Source organism: Phascolarctos cinereus, unplaced genomic scaffold (assembly GCF_003287225.1).
Source record: "Phascolarctos cinereus isolate Bilbo 61053 unplaced genomic scaffold, phaCin_HiC Scaffold_2;HRSCAF=192, whole genome shotgun sequence".
NCBI classification, from domain to species: Eukaryota; Metazoa; Chordata; class Mammalia; order Diprotodontia; family Phascolarctidae; genus Phascolarctos; species Phascolarctos cinereus.
Window position 1 is genome coordinate 255,204,405 of NW_027555625.1, and position 15,721 is coordinate 255,220,125.

At 40.9% G+C, this 15,721-nt stretch overlaps 1 protein-coding gene and 1 long non-coding RNA gene across 4 annotated transcripts in view; one reads left to right on the forward strand and one right to left on the reverse strand.

Moving 5' to 3' along the window:
* Positions 1–5,204, reverse strand: part of LOC110205299 (uncharacterized) — a 24,682-nt gene extending 19,478 nt beyond the window's left edge. The window contains exons 1-2 of the long non-coding RNA XR_002323551.2: positions 4,821–5,204; positions 3,975–4,087 (exon numbers count right to left, since the gene is read on the reverse strand). This is a non-coding gene — a long non-coding RNA (uncharacterized LOC110205299). The remainder of the gene's footprint in view (positions 1–3,974; positions 4,088–4,820) is intronic.
* Positions 4,575–15,721, forward strand: part of ENTPD2 (ectonucleoside triphosphate diphosphohydrolase 2) — a 25,570-nt gene continuing 14,423 nt past the window's right edge. For 2 of the 3 annotated variants that reach the window (XM_020981801.2, XM_020981803.2), the window contains exons 1-2: positions 4,575–4,816; positions 7,251–7,368. In XM_020981801.2, coding sequence (XP_020837460.1) covers positions 4,700–4,816; positions 7,251–7,368 — 235 coding nt within the window. In that variant the 5' untranslated portion in view covers positions 4,575–4,699. The remainder of the gene's footprint in view (positions 4,817–7,250; positions 7,369–15,721) is intronic. The other variant, XM_020981802.2, reaches the window with a different exon arrangement.

Genomic DNA, 15,721 nt, shown 5'->3' on the forward strand with positions numbered 1-15,721 from the left:
AAGGAATGGGCCCCTGAAGATGGGCTATTCCAGTGATACACACGCATTTCCTTGGAGAGGACTAAGGAGTGAAAGACATCCTTGCAGATTGCTGTTGGTTTTGTTTTTGTTTTTTAACCCTATTGTACAGACTAGCCTTGAAACTGCTCCACTGAAGCCCTGTTGGATGGGGTGGGGGTGGGGGGGAAACTTTGCACAAATCGAAAATATGCCTTGAATATTGAGAGACAGTAGGTTGGTCTCTGAATTCCCTGCCTGCTCTCTTTCCGGCCCCAAAGACCCTGGCAGGTAGATGGAGCAGAAAGACTACAAGGTCCCATTTACCTCCCAAATGCTTTCTCATAGGTTTGCCCTCACAAAGCCACACTTATCTACCTGCTTATTGGCTTAAAAGTCTCATCCCAAGACTAATTGATAGGTGAAACAATAGATGTATACATTGTTTTCTGAGGACCCATTCAAAATGCAGGTGTAACCTGGAAAGAGGAAAGGTAACCTCCTCAGAAAGGACTTCTTGATCAGAATAGATTACTCACTTGTCTCTTTGGACACTGTTAAATATAAAAGGGGATGAGAAGAAGTGGTGGGAAAGTGGGAGAACTACCTGTTAGGGACAGAGCCAGGATGGTTCTGGAGGGACTACAGGATATAGATAAGTTTTTCCCAGATTCAGTGAAGGTGGACCCCCGAGCTATGCTGGACTGGACTCTATATGTGGTGAAACACACTTGTCTCTGCCTTCTCAGAGCTTCAGTTTATTTGAGACCACTGGGGAAGGACTCTAGAATGCTAATATACCAATTCCCCATTCTTCAGCTAGGCATTTAAGGACCTTAAAGATTTGGCTCCACCTTACTGATTCAGTCTTATTTCCAAGCCTGTCAATCATCCATCCATCTAATCAAATAGGTTTCCTTTGTGCAATGGACAAGTTATATCCATCACAACCTCCGTGCCTGTCATTCCTTTAACACTTTGACCCTTTTACCTCTGCCTAGGATGATCCACTTCTCACACACACATCATCATCATGCTCATCATTCAGTTGCCTATAGGATAAAATAGAAAATCCTCACCTTGGTATTCAAAGCCCTCAACAGTCTGACTCTCACATATCTTCCCAGACTTGTAAGCAATGTCTCCCCTTCACACATTTCCCCTTCCTGTCAAACTGGCCTGATTGATCCTCACACATAAAACTACTATGTCTTCCCTCCATTGCTTTGCACTGGGAGTTCTCCATGCCAAGAATATATTCCTTCCTTGCCTCTGCCTTTTAGAATGCATCAAAGCACATTTCAGGGTACTACCTCCTACAGGAAACCTTTGGTAATCCCTTCCCAGGTATTAATGGCCCCACTCTTGAAATTATTTTGTATACATTTTTGTTTTTATGTGTATTACTGTATGTCCCCAGTAGAAGGTAAGCTCTCTGAGTGCCAAGAACTGTGTCTCAATGTTCAGTAATTGCTTGATTGGCTCTGCTTTGGGATCCCCTCTGGGGGTTAGTGATGGGGCATCTGATCAGACTCAAAAGCCCTGAAAAGGACAAGTCAAGTCTTTTATCCCAAGCACCTCAGGCTCTTTGCCGAGAGAGCCCATATCTATGGGCAGACCCTAGGAAAGTTGAGCCTGTCTCTGCACACAGTCTAGTATCCCACTGGATGGGGTGCTAAGGTAGGATAGATGTAATTGAAGAAAATAGGAGAGATTGTGGGGGAATCTTGGCTCAAAAGACTCCTCAAGAATTTCTTATAGTACTTTGTCTGGACCTATCTTTTGTATTTATCACCCACTCCCTTACATCATGAAAGCAGCTAAGCTAAGTGGTGCAGTAGACAGAGCTTTGGGCTTGGAGTTAGGAAGACCTGAATTCAAATATGGCCTCAGACACACACTACTTATGTGACCTTGGGCAAATCAATTAATCTCTCAGTGCTTTAGACAGTTCTCTATAAGCTGCAGAGAAGGTGTTGACCTGCATTGGTAGAGGGAGTTTCCAAGCCCCAGGATTTCCCTTTACTAATGGAACTACAAATCTAGTCCCCATTCCATCCCAATTCCTTCCAGTCCCTTATATCATGGCTGTGTGTGTGCATGCCTGTATCCATTAAATTGTTATCTCCTTATAGGCCAGGAGATGAGAGTAAAAAGAGATATAATTATTATCCTGAAGTAGTCTAGTTGGAAATACGTGAGTCATGAATATAGCACAGAAAAATGATAAACAAAAGGACAAAAGGCAATCTCATTATCTTTTTACTTCTCCCCCCCCATTGTCCCAGCACTGAGCATAGTGCCTAGAACATAGTAGGTGCTTAAGACATTGGTTAAAAAGTAGGTGCCTGGGGCAGCTAAGTGGCAAAACGAATAGAGGACAGGAGTTGGGGTCAGGAGGACCTGAGTTCAAGTCTGGCCTCACACACTAGCTGTGTGATCCTGGGCAAGTCACATAGCTCCATTGCCTCCAAAGTAGATGCCCACCAATTGAAAAATGATTCAACAAATTGTAATACATAACTGTAATGGAATACTACTGGCCTGTAAGAAATTTTGAAGATGATGCAACCAGAGAAGTATGGGAAGACCTATATGAACTGATATTAAGCTGAACCAGGAAAACAATATACAAGACAACAATAGAAATGGAAATAATAGCAATAGAATACCAAAACTGATTGTTGTGAAATTGTGATAGTCAAATTAAGTCCCAAAAAGATATGTGACAATGCAACTCCCTCCCTTCTTTGCCAAGATGAGGGTCTATGGGAATGGAACACTACATTTAATGTTAGATTTAGTTAGTGTGTTGGTTAGTTTTTAACTTTTTCCTGCTTGTTTTTGTTACTTTTTGTTATGAGGGATGGTGCCTTGAGAAGTATAAGGGAAGAATATATCAGGGAAAAATAAATGATTTTAAATTGAAATGTACTAACAAATTTTTAAATAAATTTATTTATTTATTTTTAGTTTTCAACATTCACCTTCACAAGATTTTGAGTTCCAAATTTTCTCCCCATGTCTCCCCTTCCCCACCCCAAAATGGCATGTAAATTGATATAGGCTGCATTAATAATTTTAAATGATTATGATATAAAAACAAAAGCTATCCACAAAACATTAAAAAATGTTACTGAATTGTAGTCAAGTAGACCAGCCCTCATCTCCATTGAGAACTTATACCCTGAACACTCCAGACAACCAGCTTTGTAGGAAGACTGAGAAACATCCTTCCCCTTTCTAGCCTCCCCCCCCCCAAAAAAAAAGACAACAACCTGTCAATTTTCCACCCTTGATGCTGACTCCTCTGCTGCTTTTTCATATTTAACTATTCCCTTGGGTTCTTTCAAAGATCAATCACTCAATAACATGAATGTGTATCCAGAAGCATAGTGGGCTAGGTATGTTATGAGACAAACAGGAATAAGAGAAGACAGGTCCCCTGCCTTAGAGGAGCCTAGCAATTCACTGGCAGGTTGGTGGAACAGAACAATTCTGTGCTAGAATTTATGGCTCAAACTAAAGAAGTTCAGAGGACTTGAGAGACCTGTGAGTAGGGCAGTAACCTGGGGTGGGGGGTTTCAAGGAAGAGGGATGATTTATGAAATGGCGTTGGAGATGAGATTAAAGATAAGAGAACTAAGAGATGGGACAGGAAATTGGAGATTAATGAATTGTTGTTCAATTGTGTCTAACTCTTTGTGACACTGTGGACCATACTGTCCATGGAGTTTTCTTGGTGAAGATATTGAAGTGGTTTGCCATTTACTTCTCCAGAGGACTGAGGCACAAAGAGGTTAAGTGACTTGCCCAGGGTCACATAACTACTAAGTATCTAAAGCCACCTTTGAACTCAGGTCTTACTGACTCCAGGCCCAGTACCATCTAGCTGCCCCAGGGGTTAATAGGAAAGGGGTAAAATGAGATACAGGGGGCTGGACTCAAAGTTAGGAAGATCTAGATTTAAATCCTACCTCTGATTGACATTGGCTTTTATCCCCTTTGAAAGTTACTTGTCTCCACAGTACCTCCAAGGCAAGTGTTTAAAACTATAAATTGCTTCACAGTTCCCATTCAGCCAGTGCTCCTAAAAACGAAATTCCCTACATGAGTGAAATCACAGATCTGAAACAACTTTCTCTCCCCCTCCACCCCACCCCCCAAAGAGAGTAGGATGAGTAGAAGGTTACAAGGTTAAAAATAGATGAACAGACCTGGGATAGGAAGCAGATAAGGATAAAGAGTGTAATGGAAGGGAAGAAAGAAGAGGAAGGATAACAGAAAAGAGGAAGGTTAGGGAGGACGTTAGGAACAAGTAGCAGAAGCTAAGTATGGGAACTAGTGGAATGAGGTGGAAAGGAGGCAGAGTGGAAAAGGCGATGAGGGGTCTGGAAGGCGGATGAGGAGTTCAGGCTCCGCCCGGACGCTCCGGGATGACTCAGCTACGCAGGTTCTTTTTCACCTGCGAGCCCTAGAGGTTGGGGGGGGGGAGGGACGAGTTGAGGGGCAGGGAGAGGGCGGGGCCAGTAGGCAAGGATCTACTCCAATGGATTGAGTTAGCCCCACCTCCTAAACCAGGGCTCCGCCCCCTCCCGTGCCTAGACAGCTGCCTTGAAACTGTGCTCCCCAACCCAGGCGCAGCTAACACCCCTAGCCAAACCCTTACTCGCGAACCGCGGGAAGGCAGGCTGGCGGGATCATGGCCGGTAAGGTCCTAGCGGTCCTGCTGCCTCTGCTGCTCTGTTTGTCTGGCCTCGCGGGCCTCCTGCTTCTCTGCATCCCCACCAGGGACGTCCGGGAGCCTCCCGCCTACAAGGTACCTGTCCCCGGTCCTGGCCTCTAGCCTTCTGGGGCCGCCGTCCTGCAGCTGCCTCTGGGGAGGAGCGGTCCGCGTTCTTTCAGGGTTCTGGACGATGAGACAACCACTGGAGCGGAATTTTGCGCAGCAGGGGCAGAGCGGAGGAATGGGGTCCCCCACAAGCCCACCAGGTCGGAAACGGCGCTGGGATCTCTTAAGAGTCCTGGCCCAAGATGCAAGTCTGTTCCATATTGAAGGGCTTTTCGTGAGGATTGTGGCGGTTCCTCCCCACCTCCCACCTCCCCAGACCCTCGAAAATCTTATTTAGTCCGGGTACCAAGGTTCTTCCCACACACAGCCAGGGCTGGGCAGGACTGCCTGGGGCTCCCCTCCTCCCTGTTTCAGTCTTCGCTTCCGGGAGGAGTAGAAATGATTGAAACAGCAAATTGGCTGCCAAGTTTTCGTCTGGGAGTTTCCTTGGGGTGCCCCCACATATATGAACAAAGATGATGGAGTCCTGTATATAGCTGTAAACAAAGGGGGAAGCCTGGCCCCTCTCATGGCTATGGTCAAAATCACCCCAGTTCTCTGACAATGGGTGTGTGGGATTATTATGCTTGGTAGCCCACTTCCTCATCTCAAAACCAGTTTGTTGAAGGTGGTCAGACCCCCTAAGCATCTTGGAGTTTGAATGTGGGATGAACAGGTACTTTTATTTCCCTATAAAGCAAACTGAGCAGTGCTGTGACCAAGTCTGAGAATGATCACAGTTTTAGCTAATGCCAACCTGGCCTAAATCAGTTTGGCATTCACAGGAACCTTTTTCCTTATGTCATTGGGCCCAATCTTTTTTTTAATTGGACCCAAAAGATCCCCAAGGAGAAGAGTGAGTTCTTCACCAAACTGGCTGGTGAGTAGCTCTAAAGGGTAGGGTTGGAGGGAGAGCAGATTCATCTTTAGATTCTGCAAACTTAACCTTTGACCCTTTGCTGGATTCTCCCCCTCACCCCACTGTCTTCCAAGTGACTCAGGTGTTGTGCTGTGTAGTGGGAAGGACTCCAGGATGCTGCTGGTGGTGTTTGGATGGATCACAAACTGGCTCAGGAGCTCCTGGATGATTGGAAGTTGGCTGGACCAGGGTCTGGATTTCCTGATTTTTTTTTTTCTGAGAGAGGAATCAGGGAAAGTTGGGGCTTGGAGATAGTAGAGGAGAAGTGAAGAAAGGGTCTTCCCAGAGCAGTTGAGGGATTCATGTATTCATTCAACTTTCTTCCTTTGGCTTCCAGGTGGACCTTTTTTTGCCTCCCTCTTGGGGGGGGGTGGCTCCCAATAGAGCACAGAATATATAGGGGAGGGATCCTGGGGATTGATGGAATATTTGGCACTAGTGGGCCTCCCATTGTCCATCTGTACAATGGGAGTACTCATCCTTGGGTGATGACACCTAAGGCCATATTCACAGTGGTCAGTATTTAAAAATTGAATTTATTTGGTTTTTTTATGAGGAAGCCTTTTTTTTAAACATGTCTGTTGCCATGGTTTCAAGGAGATTATCTCAATCATTTTTATTGCCTTTCTCTTCAGCTGAAAGAGTAGGAGTCAAGGATGCTCCCATCCCCAGTCCTTTGCCCTTAACTCTAGGAGTCTACAGACCAAAGGGTCTGCAGGGTTAGAGGCCACTTCCATTTTCTCTGAATCCTTCATTGGCTCTTGGTAGTTGGTGGACTGTGAGGGGATCCTGTGTTCTTTCCTTAGAACCCCCCAGAAACAGCAGAAACTACAGCTCCACTTCCTCTGATGGCCTCCAATTTCTCATCTTCAAAATATGTTACAAAAGTTTTGGGGCAGAGGGGAAGAAGGAAGGAAGGAAGTGGCTTGGAAGTGATAGTATTCAAGCATGATCTTCTCTCCAACACCACCCCAGCTGCTAATCTTTACTATATGGTCCCTTGAATAACTATAGAATGGGAGCACATCTCTGCTTTTCTCCAGTTCATCGCTCCCAGATGGTTGTCAAGGAGAACATCTGGTTCCAGAGCCCTCAGTCATAAGGATACCCTAGCCCTAACCCATCTCAGTTGCCTATGAAAGTTGGGCTCATGTGGATGCTTACTTAGCTGTCCTCATCCTCTGTCCTAGGCAGGTATACTACTTCTAAGCTAGCAAGGCAGCCTGCCAGGGCATGCCAGAATCTGAAACCCTGGGTCATCTGCGCCTCAGTACTGCTGGCCCTACTTCTGGCCATGACACTGCTCAGTTTTCCAACTGTCCCATTCTGGGGTGCAGCTGTGTGTGTTTGTGCGTATATAAGTGGGGGGAGGGGAGGCATTCTCTCTTCCAGGGCCATTTTGGGGTCTAGGAGTTTCCAGGGCTTGAGAGCTTTGTGAGCTGGGAGAATTCCCTAGGAACCTTGTGGAACTAACTCCCTACTCATATTCTTTCCTCTCTCCAGTATGGCATCGTCCTGGATGCTGGCTCTTCCCACACATCTATGTTTGTCTACAAGTGGCCAGCTGACAAGGAGAATGACACAGGCATTGTGAGCCAGCATAGCATGTGTGATGTACACGGTGAGGTGGGGCTGGGCAGGGGGCTACATATTTTTGTTTGTTTTGCTAAGAGCTGGGGGAGACTGAGGCACAGAAGAGTAGAGATCTCTAAAGAAGGATAACTATGGATAGATATGAATTTGAAACCCAGGAGTCAAACATCCAGCCTCTTCCCTCCTTGAGATTTCTGTTTCGGCAATGGTTTTCAATTTTTTTTTTTTGAGGAATGGTGACACATTGGATGTTTAAGTTAGAAAAGTTGGTGCAATTTCCCTTCATAAGTGTAGCTGGTTTTCTTGAATGATTTGTGAGTTCAGGATATGACATGTTTACAGGTTTGCACATATGTGAAATAGGCAAATTCTGTTTATTTCATATACAGAGTACTCACAATACTCCATATGCTGGTTAAATAAGCAGTTATGTTAAACAAAATTATTTTAAATTTCTTTTATCTGCAATACCATGGCATCCAAAATTTTGCAATGCACCTATCAAAATCCATGGAACACATGTTGAGAACCACTAGTGTAAGGTTATGGAGTGTCAAAATTGGAAAGGACCTTAGCAATCTGATCAAATTCCCTCTCTTTATACAGATAGATAAACCTAGGGCCCAGGAAGATCAATGATGCCTAGAGTTACATAGCAATTTAGTGGTAATGTCAAGATAGTGACTTTGGCAAGAAATGGCCCTTCTCCCTCTACATCTCAGTTCCCTCATCCTTAAGATTGGGGGTTGGACTAGATGACCCAGAAAGTTGGCTTCCATTTCTGAATCTTATGATTCTAAAATCCAGGCCCCCTGATTCTTTGTTCAGGGCTTTTCCCATTGTATTCTAGGTACCACAGGGCCCCCCCAGGTTTTGGCTCTAAGGCCTGAAATACATAGGACTGCTGGGAAAATAGAACTGAGAATATTGAAGAAATATCCTGAAAATGATGCTTTAACTTCCTAGGGAAGGAGCGTAATAAATGAATGAATGAATGAATGAAAAGGCATTTATTGAGCCCTATGTGCCACGCACTTTATCTTCTTTCCCTCTTCTCTTCCATTCTCATAAGTGTGAGAGTCAGGGCCTGTCATCTGACTTAAAGTCATGGTTTCCTTCAGACATCACACTCTTTTGCCCCTTGGTGTCAGAGGATTTCTTCTATTTCTGCCACTGACTAAATGTACAACCTTGGACAAGTCACTTCATCCTGGGTTGGGGGGGAGCCCAGTCTCTTTATCTGTAGAATGGTAGATTTTGACTTGATGACCTCAAAGTTCCCTTTATAGTAGAAGATCTTCTGATCTAAACCAGGTGGATAGAGCTGATTAAGCTGTGGCATTATGTGCCCAGGTGTAAGGTGTAGGGTGAGGTGAGACAAAACTTGGGGGGGGGATGGAGGAATGGTTAGATCTGAGCTGTTCCTAGCTCAGCCCACCTCCTACCAGGAAACCCTCTTTGTCCGGACACCTGAGCTAATACCCACATGGGAGTGGTATTCAGTTTCTTTGTGCTTCAGTGCAGGAGTAGCTCCTTTACTTTTCTCTTTTTTTATAAAAAATACATTCTTTGTTTTTACATGACCTATGTTTCCCAACATATCCCTTTCTTCTCCCTCTGCCCCATTCAGAGAGCCATCCCTTATAACAAAGATTTTTAAATAGAAAAAAATACCTCTTTTCTTTTTTATCTTAGCTGGACATTCCTTTCCTAGGGATAGGAGCAGATGGATGAAAGAAAGGAACTTGCATTAGACGTGTGGGCCCTTATTGTCTCTAAATGAGGCATCTCTATGAATCTGACATGGGATTATTTTCCTTGCTATGCCAATCTCATCTGAGAAGTCCTTCTTCCCCCCAAACTGTACCCCTTTGTGCTGGTCCTTAATTATACTGTGCCCATCGAGCAGAGAGAAGGCTCTACCCCTTCTAGGGTAAGGGTTTACAAGTATCAGCTAATCTTGCCACAGGAGAATCTAGGAGGGAGCTTTGCTAGGTAAGTAGATGGCCACCATGCTCTCAGTTAAGGGTTTGAGCCATTAGAGGAAACCTCAGTTACTAGGAAGACTCCAGAAGCCCCTCCAAAACATATATTGTCTTCCTTTTCATCCTTCACCGCAGGACTACTGATCTTTATGTCTGTTTTCCTGGATAGAGCAGATCTGGGGGCAGAAGAAGGGGTACAGAGATTAGGAGGCATTTTTATAAAATAAATTGAATCTTAAGTTTAAAATAATTATTGAATTTTCCCAATATATTCCTCCCTTGCCCCTTCTTTATAGCAAAAACTTTAGAAAGAGTAGGAAAAGCAGTTTAGCAAAACTAATAACAAACATGTGGAATAAGGCTGTTACTATATGCAGTGTTGGTAGGGCAGAACCACAATGGCAGAGCAAGGCAAGGACCCACCTGAACTCTCCCAAATTCACCTCTAAACAACCATAAAAAAATGTCTCAAAATGAATTTTGGAGCAGTAGAACCAATAAAAGGATAGGGCGAACCAATTTTCCAGCCCAAGACAAATTAGAAAGTTGGCAGGAAAGGTCTATTTCACTTGGGTAAAAGGAGTGCAGTTCAGTGCAGGTAGCATCCAGGGAAGCCAACAGTGAGGTCCCATGGCCCCAGCACAGTAGGCCAGCAATGGGGCCCCACTCTCCCAGCACAAGAAGATTGGGACAGTGCCCATCTTCACCACAGGAGCAATGCCCAACGTTAACATAAAAATTAAGTCATGAAATGGGCTGGAAAAATGAGCAAAAAACCAAACCAAAACAAAAAAGAACCCTATCAGAGAAAGTTACTATGGTGACTGGGAAGATCAAAACAAATGCAGAAAAGGACAATGATGTCAAAATGACTATATATGAAGCCTCAAAAAAAGAAGTGAATTTGTCTCAGGCCCAAAAAGAACTCCTGGAAGATCTCAAAAAGGATTTTAAAAATCAGGTAAGAGAGGTAGAAGAAAAATTGGGAAAAGAAATGTGAATGATGCAAGAGAATCATAAACAAAGAGTCAACAGCTTGATAAAGGAAGGACAAAAAATAGACAACACTATACAAAAATTCACTGAAGAAAACAACTCCTTAAGAAGTAGAATTGGCTGAATGGAAAAGGAGGCACAAAAGCTCACTAAAGAAAATAATTCCTTAAAAATTAGAATTTGGGAAGTAGGAGTTAAAGACTCTATGAGACATCAAAAAACAATAAAACAAAGTCAAAAGAATGAAAAAATAGAAGACAATGTGAAATATCTCATCAGAAAAACAGCTGACCTGGAAAATAGATCCAGAAGAGGTAATCTGAAAATTATTGGACTACCTGAAAGCCATGATAAGAAAAAAGAGCCTAGACATCATATTTCAAGAAATTGTCAAGGAAAACTGCTCTGATACTCTAGAACCAGAGGCTGAAATAGGAATTGAAAGAATCTACTAATCACCTCCTAAAAGAGATCTTAAAATGAAAACTCTCAGGAATATAATAGCCAAATTCTTGAGCTTCCAGGCCAAGGAGAAAATACTGCAATCAGCCAGAAAGAAACAATTCAAAGATTGTGGAGCCACAGTTAGGCTTACACAGGATTTAGCAGCTTCTACATTAAGGGACTGGAGGGCTTTGGATGTTATATTCTGGAAGGCAAAGGAGCTAGGATTACAACTGAGAATAATCTACACAGCAAAACTGAGTATAATCCTTCAAGGGAAAAAATGGAAATCAGTGAAATAGAGGACTTTCAAGCATTCCTGATGAAAAGACCAGAGCTGAACAGAAAATTTGATTCTTAAACACAAGACTGAAGAGAAGAATAAAAAAGTAGACAGGAAAGTGAAAACATAAGAGATTCAATAAGATTAAACTGTTTACATACCTGCATGGGAAGATGATACTTGTAACTCTTAAGAATGTTATCACTATTAGGGCAGTTAGAGTATACATAGATGGGGGTGTGAGTATAAGTTAACTTTGATGGGATATAAAAAAAAACAAAATTAGGAGTAAGAAAGAGGGACGCACTGGGACAAAGGGGAAGGGAGAGGTAAAATGGAATAAGTTGTCTCACAGGGAGAGGTGCCAAAGACCTATTATAGAAGAGGAAAATATTGGGAGGAGGGGTGAACAATGCTTGAACCTTACTCTCATTGGACTTGGCTAAAGAAGAAATAACATACCATACTCAGATGGGTATAGAAATCTGCCCCATCCTATATGGAAGTAGGAAGGGAGGGAGATAAACGAGAGGGAACTAATAGAAGGGAGGGCAGATTGGGGGAGGTCAGAAGGAGAGACAAGGTGAAAGGATAAAAGGGGGGGGAGAGAGAGAAGAAGAAGAAGAAGAAGAAGAAGAAGAAGAAGAAGAAGAAGAAGAAGAAGAAGAAGAAGAAGAAGAAGAAGAAGAAGAAGAGAAGAAGAAGAAGAAGAAAGAAGGATAAACAGGGGGAAAATAGGATAGAAGGAAATACACAGTTAGTAATCCTAACCATGAATGTGAATGGGATGAACTCACCCATAAAACAGAAGTGGATAGCAGAGTGCATTAAAAACCAAAATGCTACAATATGTTATTTAGAAGAAACACATTTGAAACACACACACACACACACACACACACACACACACAGTAAAGGTAAGGGGCTAGAGCAAAATCTGTTATGCTTCAGCTGAAGTGAAAAAAAAAGCAGGGGTAGTAATAATGATCTCAGAAAAAGCAAAAGCAAAAATACGTCTGATTAAAAAAATAAGGATAAATCAATCAATCAAAGAGACAAGGAAGGAAATTTTAACTTGTTAAAAGGTACCATAGGCAATAAAGTAATATTAATACTAAACATATATGCATCAAATGGTATAGTATCCACATTTTAAAAGGAGAAGTTCCAGGAGGAACTAGACAGTAAAACTATACTAGTGGGAGACCTCATCTTTCCACTCTCAGAACTAGATAAATCTAACCAAAAAATAAACAAGAAAGAAGTTAAGAAGGTGCATAGAATTTTTAAAAATTTAGATGTGATAGCCCTCTGGAAAAAATTGAATGGGGATAGAAAGTAATATACCTTTTTGTCAGTGGTACATGGCACCTCCACAAAAATTTATCATATATTGAGGCATAAAAACCTCACAGTCAAATGCAGAAAAGCAGAAATATTAAATGCATCTTTTTCAAATCATAATGCAATAAAAATTACATTCAGTAAAGGGCCATGAAAAAATAGGTTAAAAATCCATTATAGAAACTAAGTAATCTGATCCTAAAGAATGAGTGGGTCAAAGAATAAATCATAGAAACAACCAATAATTTCATTAATGAGAATGATAACAATGTAACAACATAACAAAATTTATGGGATGCAACCAAAGCAACACTTTACTTAGGGAAAATTTATGTCTCTAAATGCCTACATCAATGAAACAGAAAAAGAGCAGATCCATCAATTGGGCATACAACTAAAAAATCTAGAAAAAGAACAAATTAAAAATCCCCAATTAAATACCAAATTGAAAACCCTGAAAATCAAAAGAGAGAGTAATTAAATTGAAAGTTAGGAAACCAACAAATAAAACTTGGAGCTGATTTTATTGTCGGGGAGGAGGCAATAAAATAGATAAACCATTGGTTAGTTTAATTTTTTTATAAAAGAAAGAATAAAGCCAAATTAGTATAAAAAATGAAAAGTATTGTATTCACTTCAAATGAAGAGGAAATTAAAGCAATTATTAGGAATTATTTTGCTCAATCATATGCCAATAAATCTGACAATCTAAGCAAAATGGATGAACATTTACAAAAATATAAATTGCCCAGATTAACGGAATAGGAAACAGAATACTTAACCCCCTCTGAGAAAAAGAAATTGAACAAGCCATCAATGAACTCCCTAAGAAAAAATCCCCAGGACCAGATGGATTTACAAGTTGAATTCTATCAAACATTTAAAGAACAATTAATTCTAATACTATACAAACTATTTGTTAAAACAGGCAAAGAAGGAGTCCTATCAAATTCCTTTTACAACACAAATGTGGTTTTGATACCTAAACCAGGAAGAGCAAAAACAGAAAGAAAGCAATAGGCCAATTTACCTAATGAGTATTGATGCAAAAAAAATTTTTTTTGGCTAGGCAATGGCGTTAAGTGATTTGCCCAGGGTCACAAAGCTAGTAAGTGTTAGGTGTATGAGTCTGAATTTGAACTCAGGTCCTCCTGAATCCAGGGCCGGTGCTCTATCCAATGATGCAAAAATTTTTAATGAAATATTAGCAAGGAGATCACAGTAACATATCACAAGGATCATATACTGTGGTTCAATATCAGAAAAACTATCAGTATAATTGGCCATGTCAATAAGAAAACCAACAGAAATCACATGATTATCATAATAGATATAGAAAAAAAACTTTTGACAAAACAAAACAACTATTCCTATTAAAAACACTAGAGAACATAGAAATAAATGTAGCTTTCCTTAAAATGATAACTAGTATCTGTCTAAAACCATGAGCAAACATCTGTAATGTGGATAAGCTAAAAGCCTTCCCAGTAAGATCAGGGGTGAAGCAAGGATGCCCATTATCAATATTTTCAATATCAATATTTTCTATATTGTACTAGAAATGTTAACTATAACAATAAGACAAGAAAAAGAAATTGAAGAAATTAGAATAGATGAGGAAATAAAACTATCCCTCTTTACAGATGATATGATGGTATACTTAGAGAATCCTAGAGAATCAATTGAAAAACTATTTGAGATAATTAACAACTTTAGCAAAGTTGCAGGATAGATAAATCCTGCATAATCCACATAAATCATCATCATTTCTGTATATTACCACCAAAGTCCAGCAGCAAGAGATAGGAAGAGAAATTCCATTTAAAATAACTAGACAATATTATATGCAGTGTTCCGCATTCAGCAAAAAACTGAGGCAGTTATATTCTCATGTCTTTTCTTTAGGGCCAAGCCTGGTCAATATAATTTCACAGTATTAAATTTTAATTTTGTTGTGATTGCTCTCTCCATTTACATTATTGTAGTCAGTGTGTATATTGTTTTTTCCTGGTTCTGCTTATGTAATTTTGCATCAGTTCGTATAACTCTTCCCAAGTTTTTTTAATTCTTCCTATTCATTTCATATAGTACAGTAATATTCCATCATATTCAAGCAACATTTTTTAGCTATTTTAGCTACTCCCCAATGATGAGCATCTACATTGTTTCCAGTTCTTCACTGCAATGATAATATAATTATCGCTATATTTTGGTGCATATGGGACCTTTTCTGGAGTATGTTGAAACCAACTCTTATAGTCAGGAACCCATTGTTAAATTTTTAATGTGATCCAAAGGTAAAGATAAAGACACCTTAGATATCTGTAACTGCAAATAAAGGCTTGCTTTGTGATTTTGCTGATTGTCTAGACTTAAGAAAGTAAATAATTTAGATTAAATATAAAAGTGTTTTGTGGTTACATTTTTTTCCCAGAGAGAAAGAGAGAAGGTTGTTAAACATTTACCAGAATATCTCTGGACCTTATTTTTATCATTGGTCTCTTTGAGGCATACGCCTAGGAGTGGGATTGCTGGATCAAAGGGCATGGGCATTTTAATGAACAAAGAGCATTTTTATCACTTTTTAAAAATAATTTCAAATTATTTTCTGCTCTGGTTATATCAATTTATAGTTCTACTAACAGTGCATTAGTGTGTCTGCCTTTCCACAAATGCTCCAACCTTGACTATTGCCATATTTTGACGTGTTTGCCAAACTTACTAAATGTGAGGTTTGATTTGCATTTCTCTTGTTATCAGTGATTTGGAGCAGCCTTTTACTTGGTTGTCAATAGTTTGAAATTCTTTTGAGAACTGTTTATTCAGGGAAGCTGGGAGGAGAGGTAAAATAGGGAAGACCTGAATTCATTTTTTTTTTTTGCTTTTAGGCAATTGGAGTTAAGTGACTTGCCCAGGGTCACACAGCTAGTACGTGTCAAGTGTTGGTCTGAGGCTGGATTTGAACTCGGGTCCTCCTGACTTCAGGGCAGGTACTCTATCCACTGTGCCACCTAGCTGCCCCGAAGACCTGAATTCAAATCTGAGCTCAGACACAAGCTGTGTGACCCTGGGCAAGTCACTTAATCCCACTTGAATCTTAAGGGAAAAAAGAGAAAGAACTGTTTATTCACTTATCAGTTGAGAAATAGATATGTGTATGTGTATATACATATACACAGATATATAAATGGATATTTGTTGCCCAGGCCTGTCTATTTCACTTTTGCAACATCTCTCAAATATGCCACTTTTTCTTCTCTGACATGGCCACCACTGCGATGCAGGCCTTCATCACCTCACACTTGGATTATTGCAGCAGCCCACTGGTG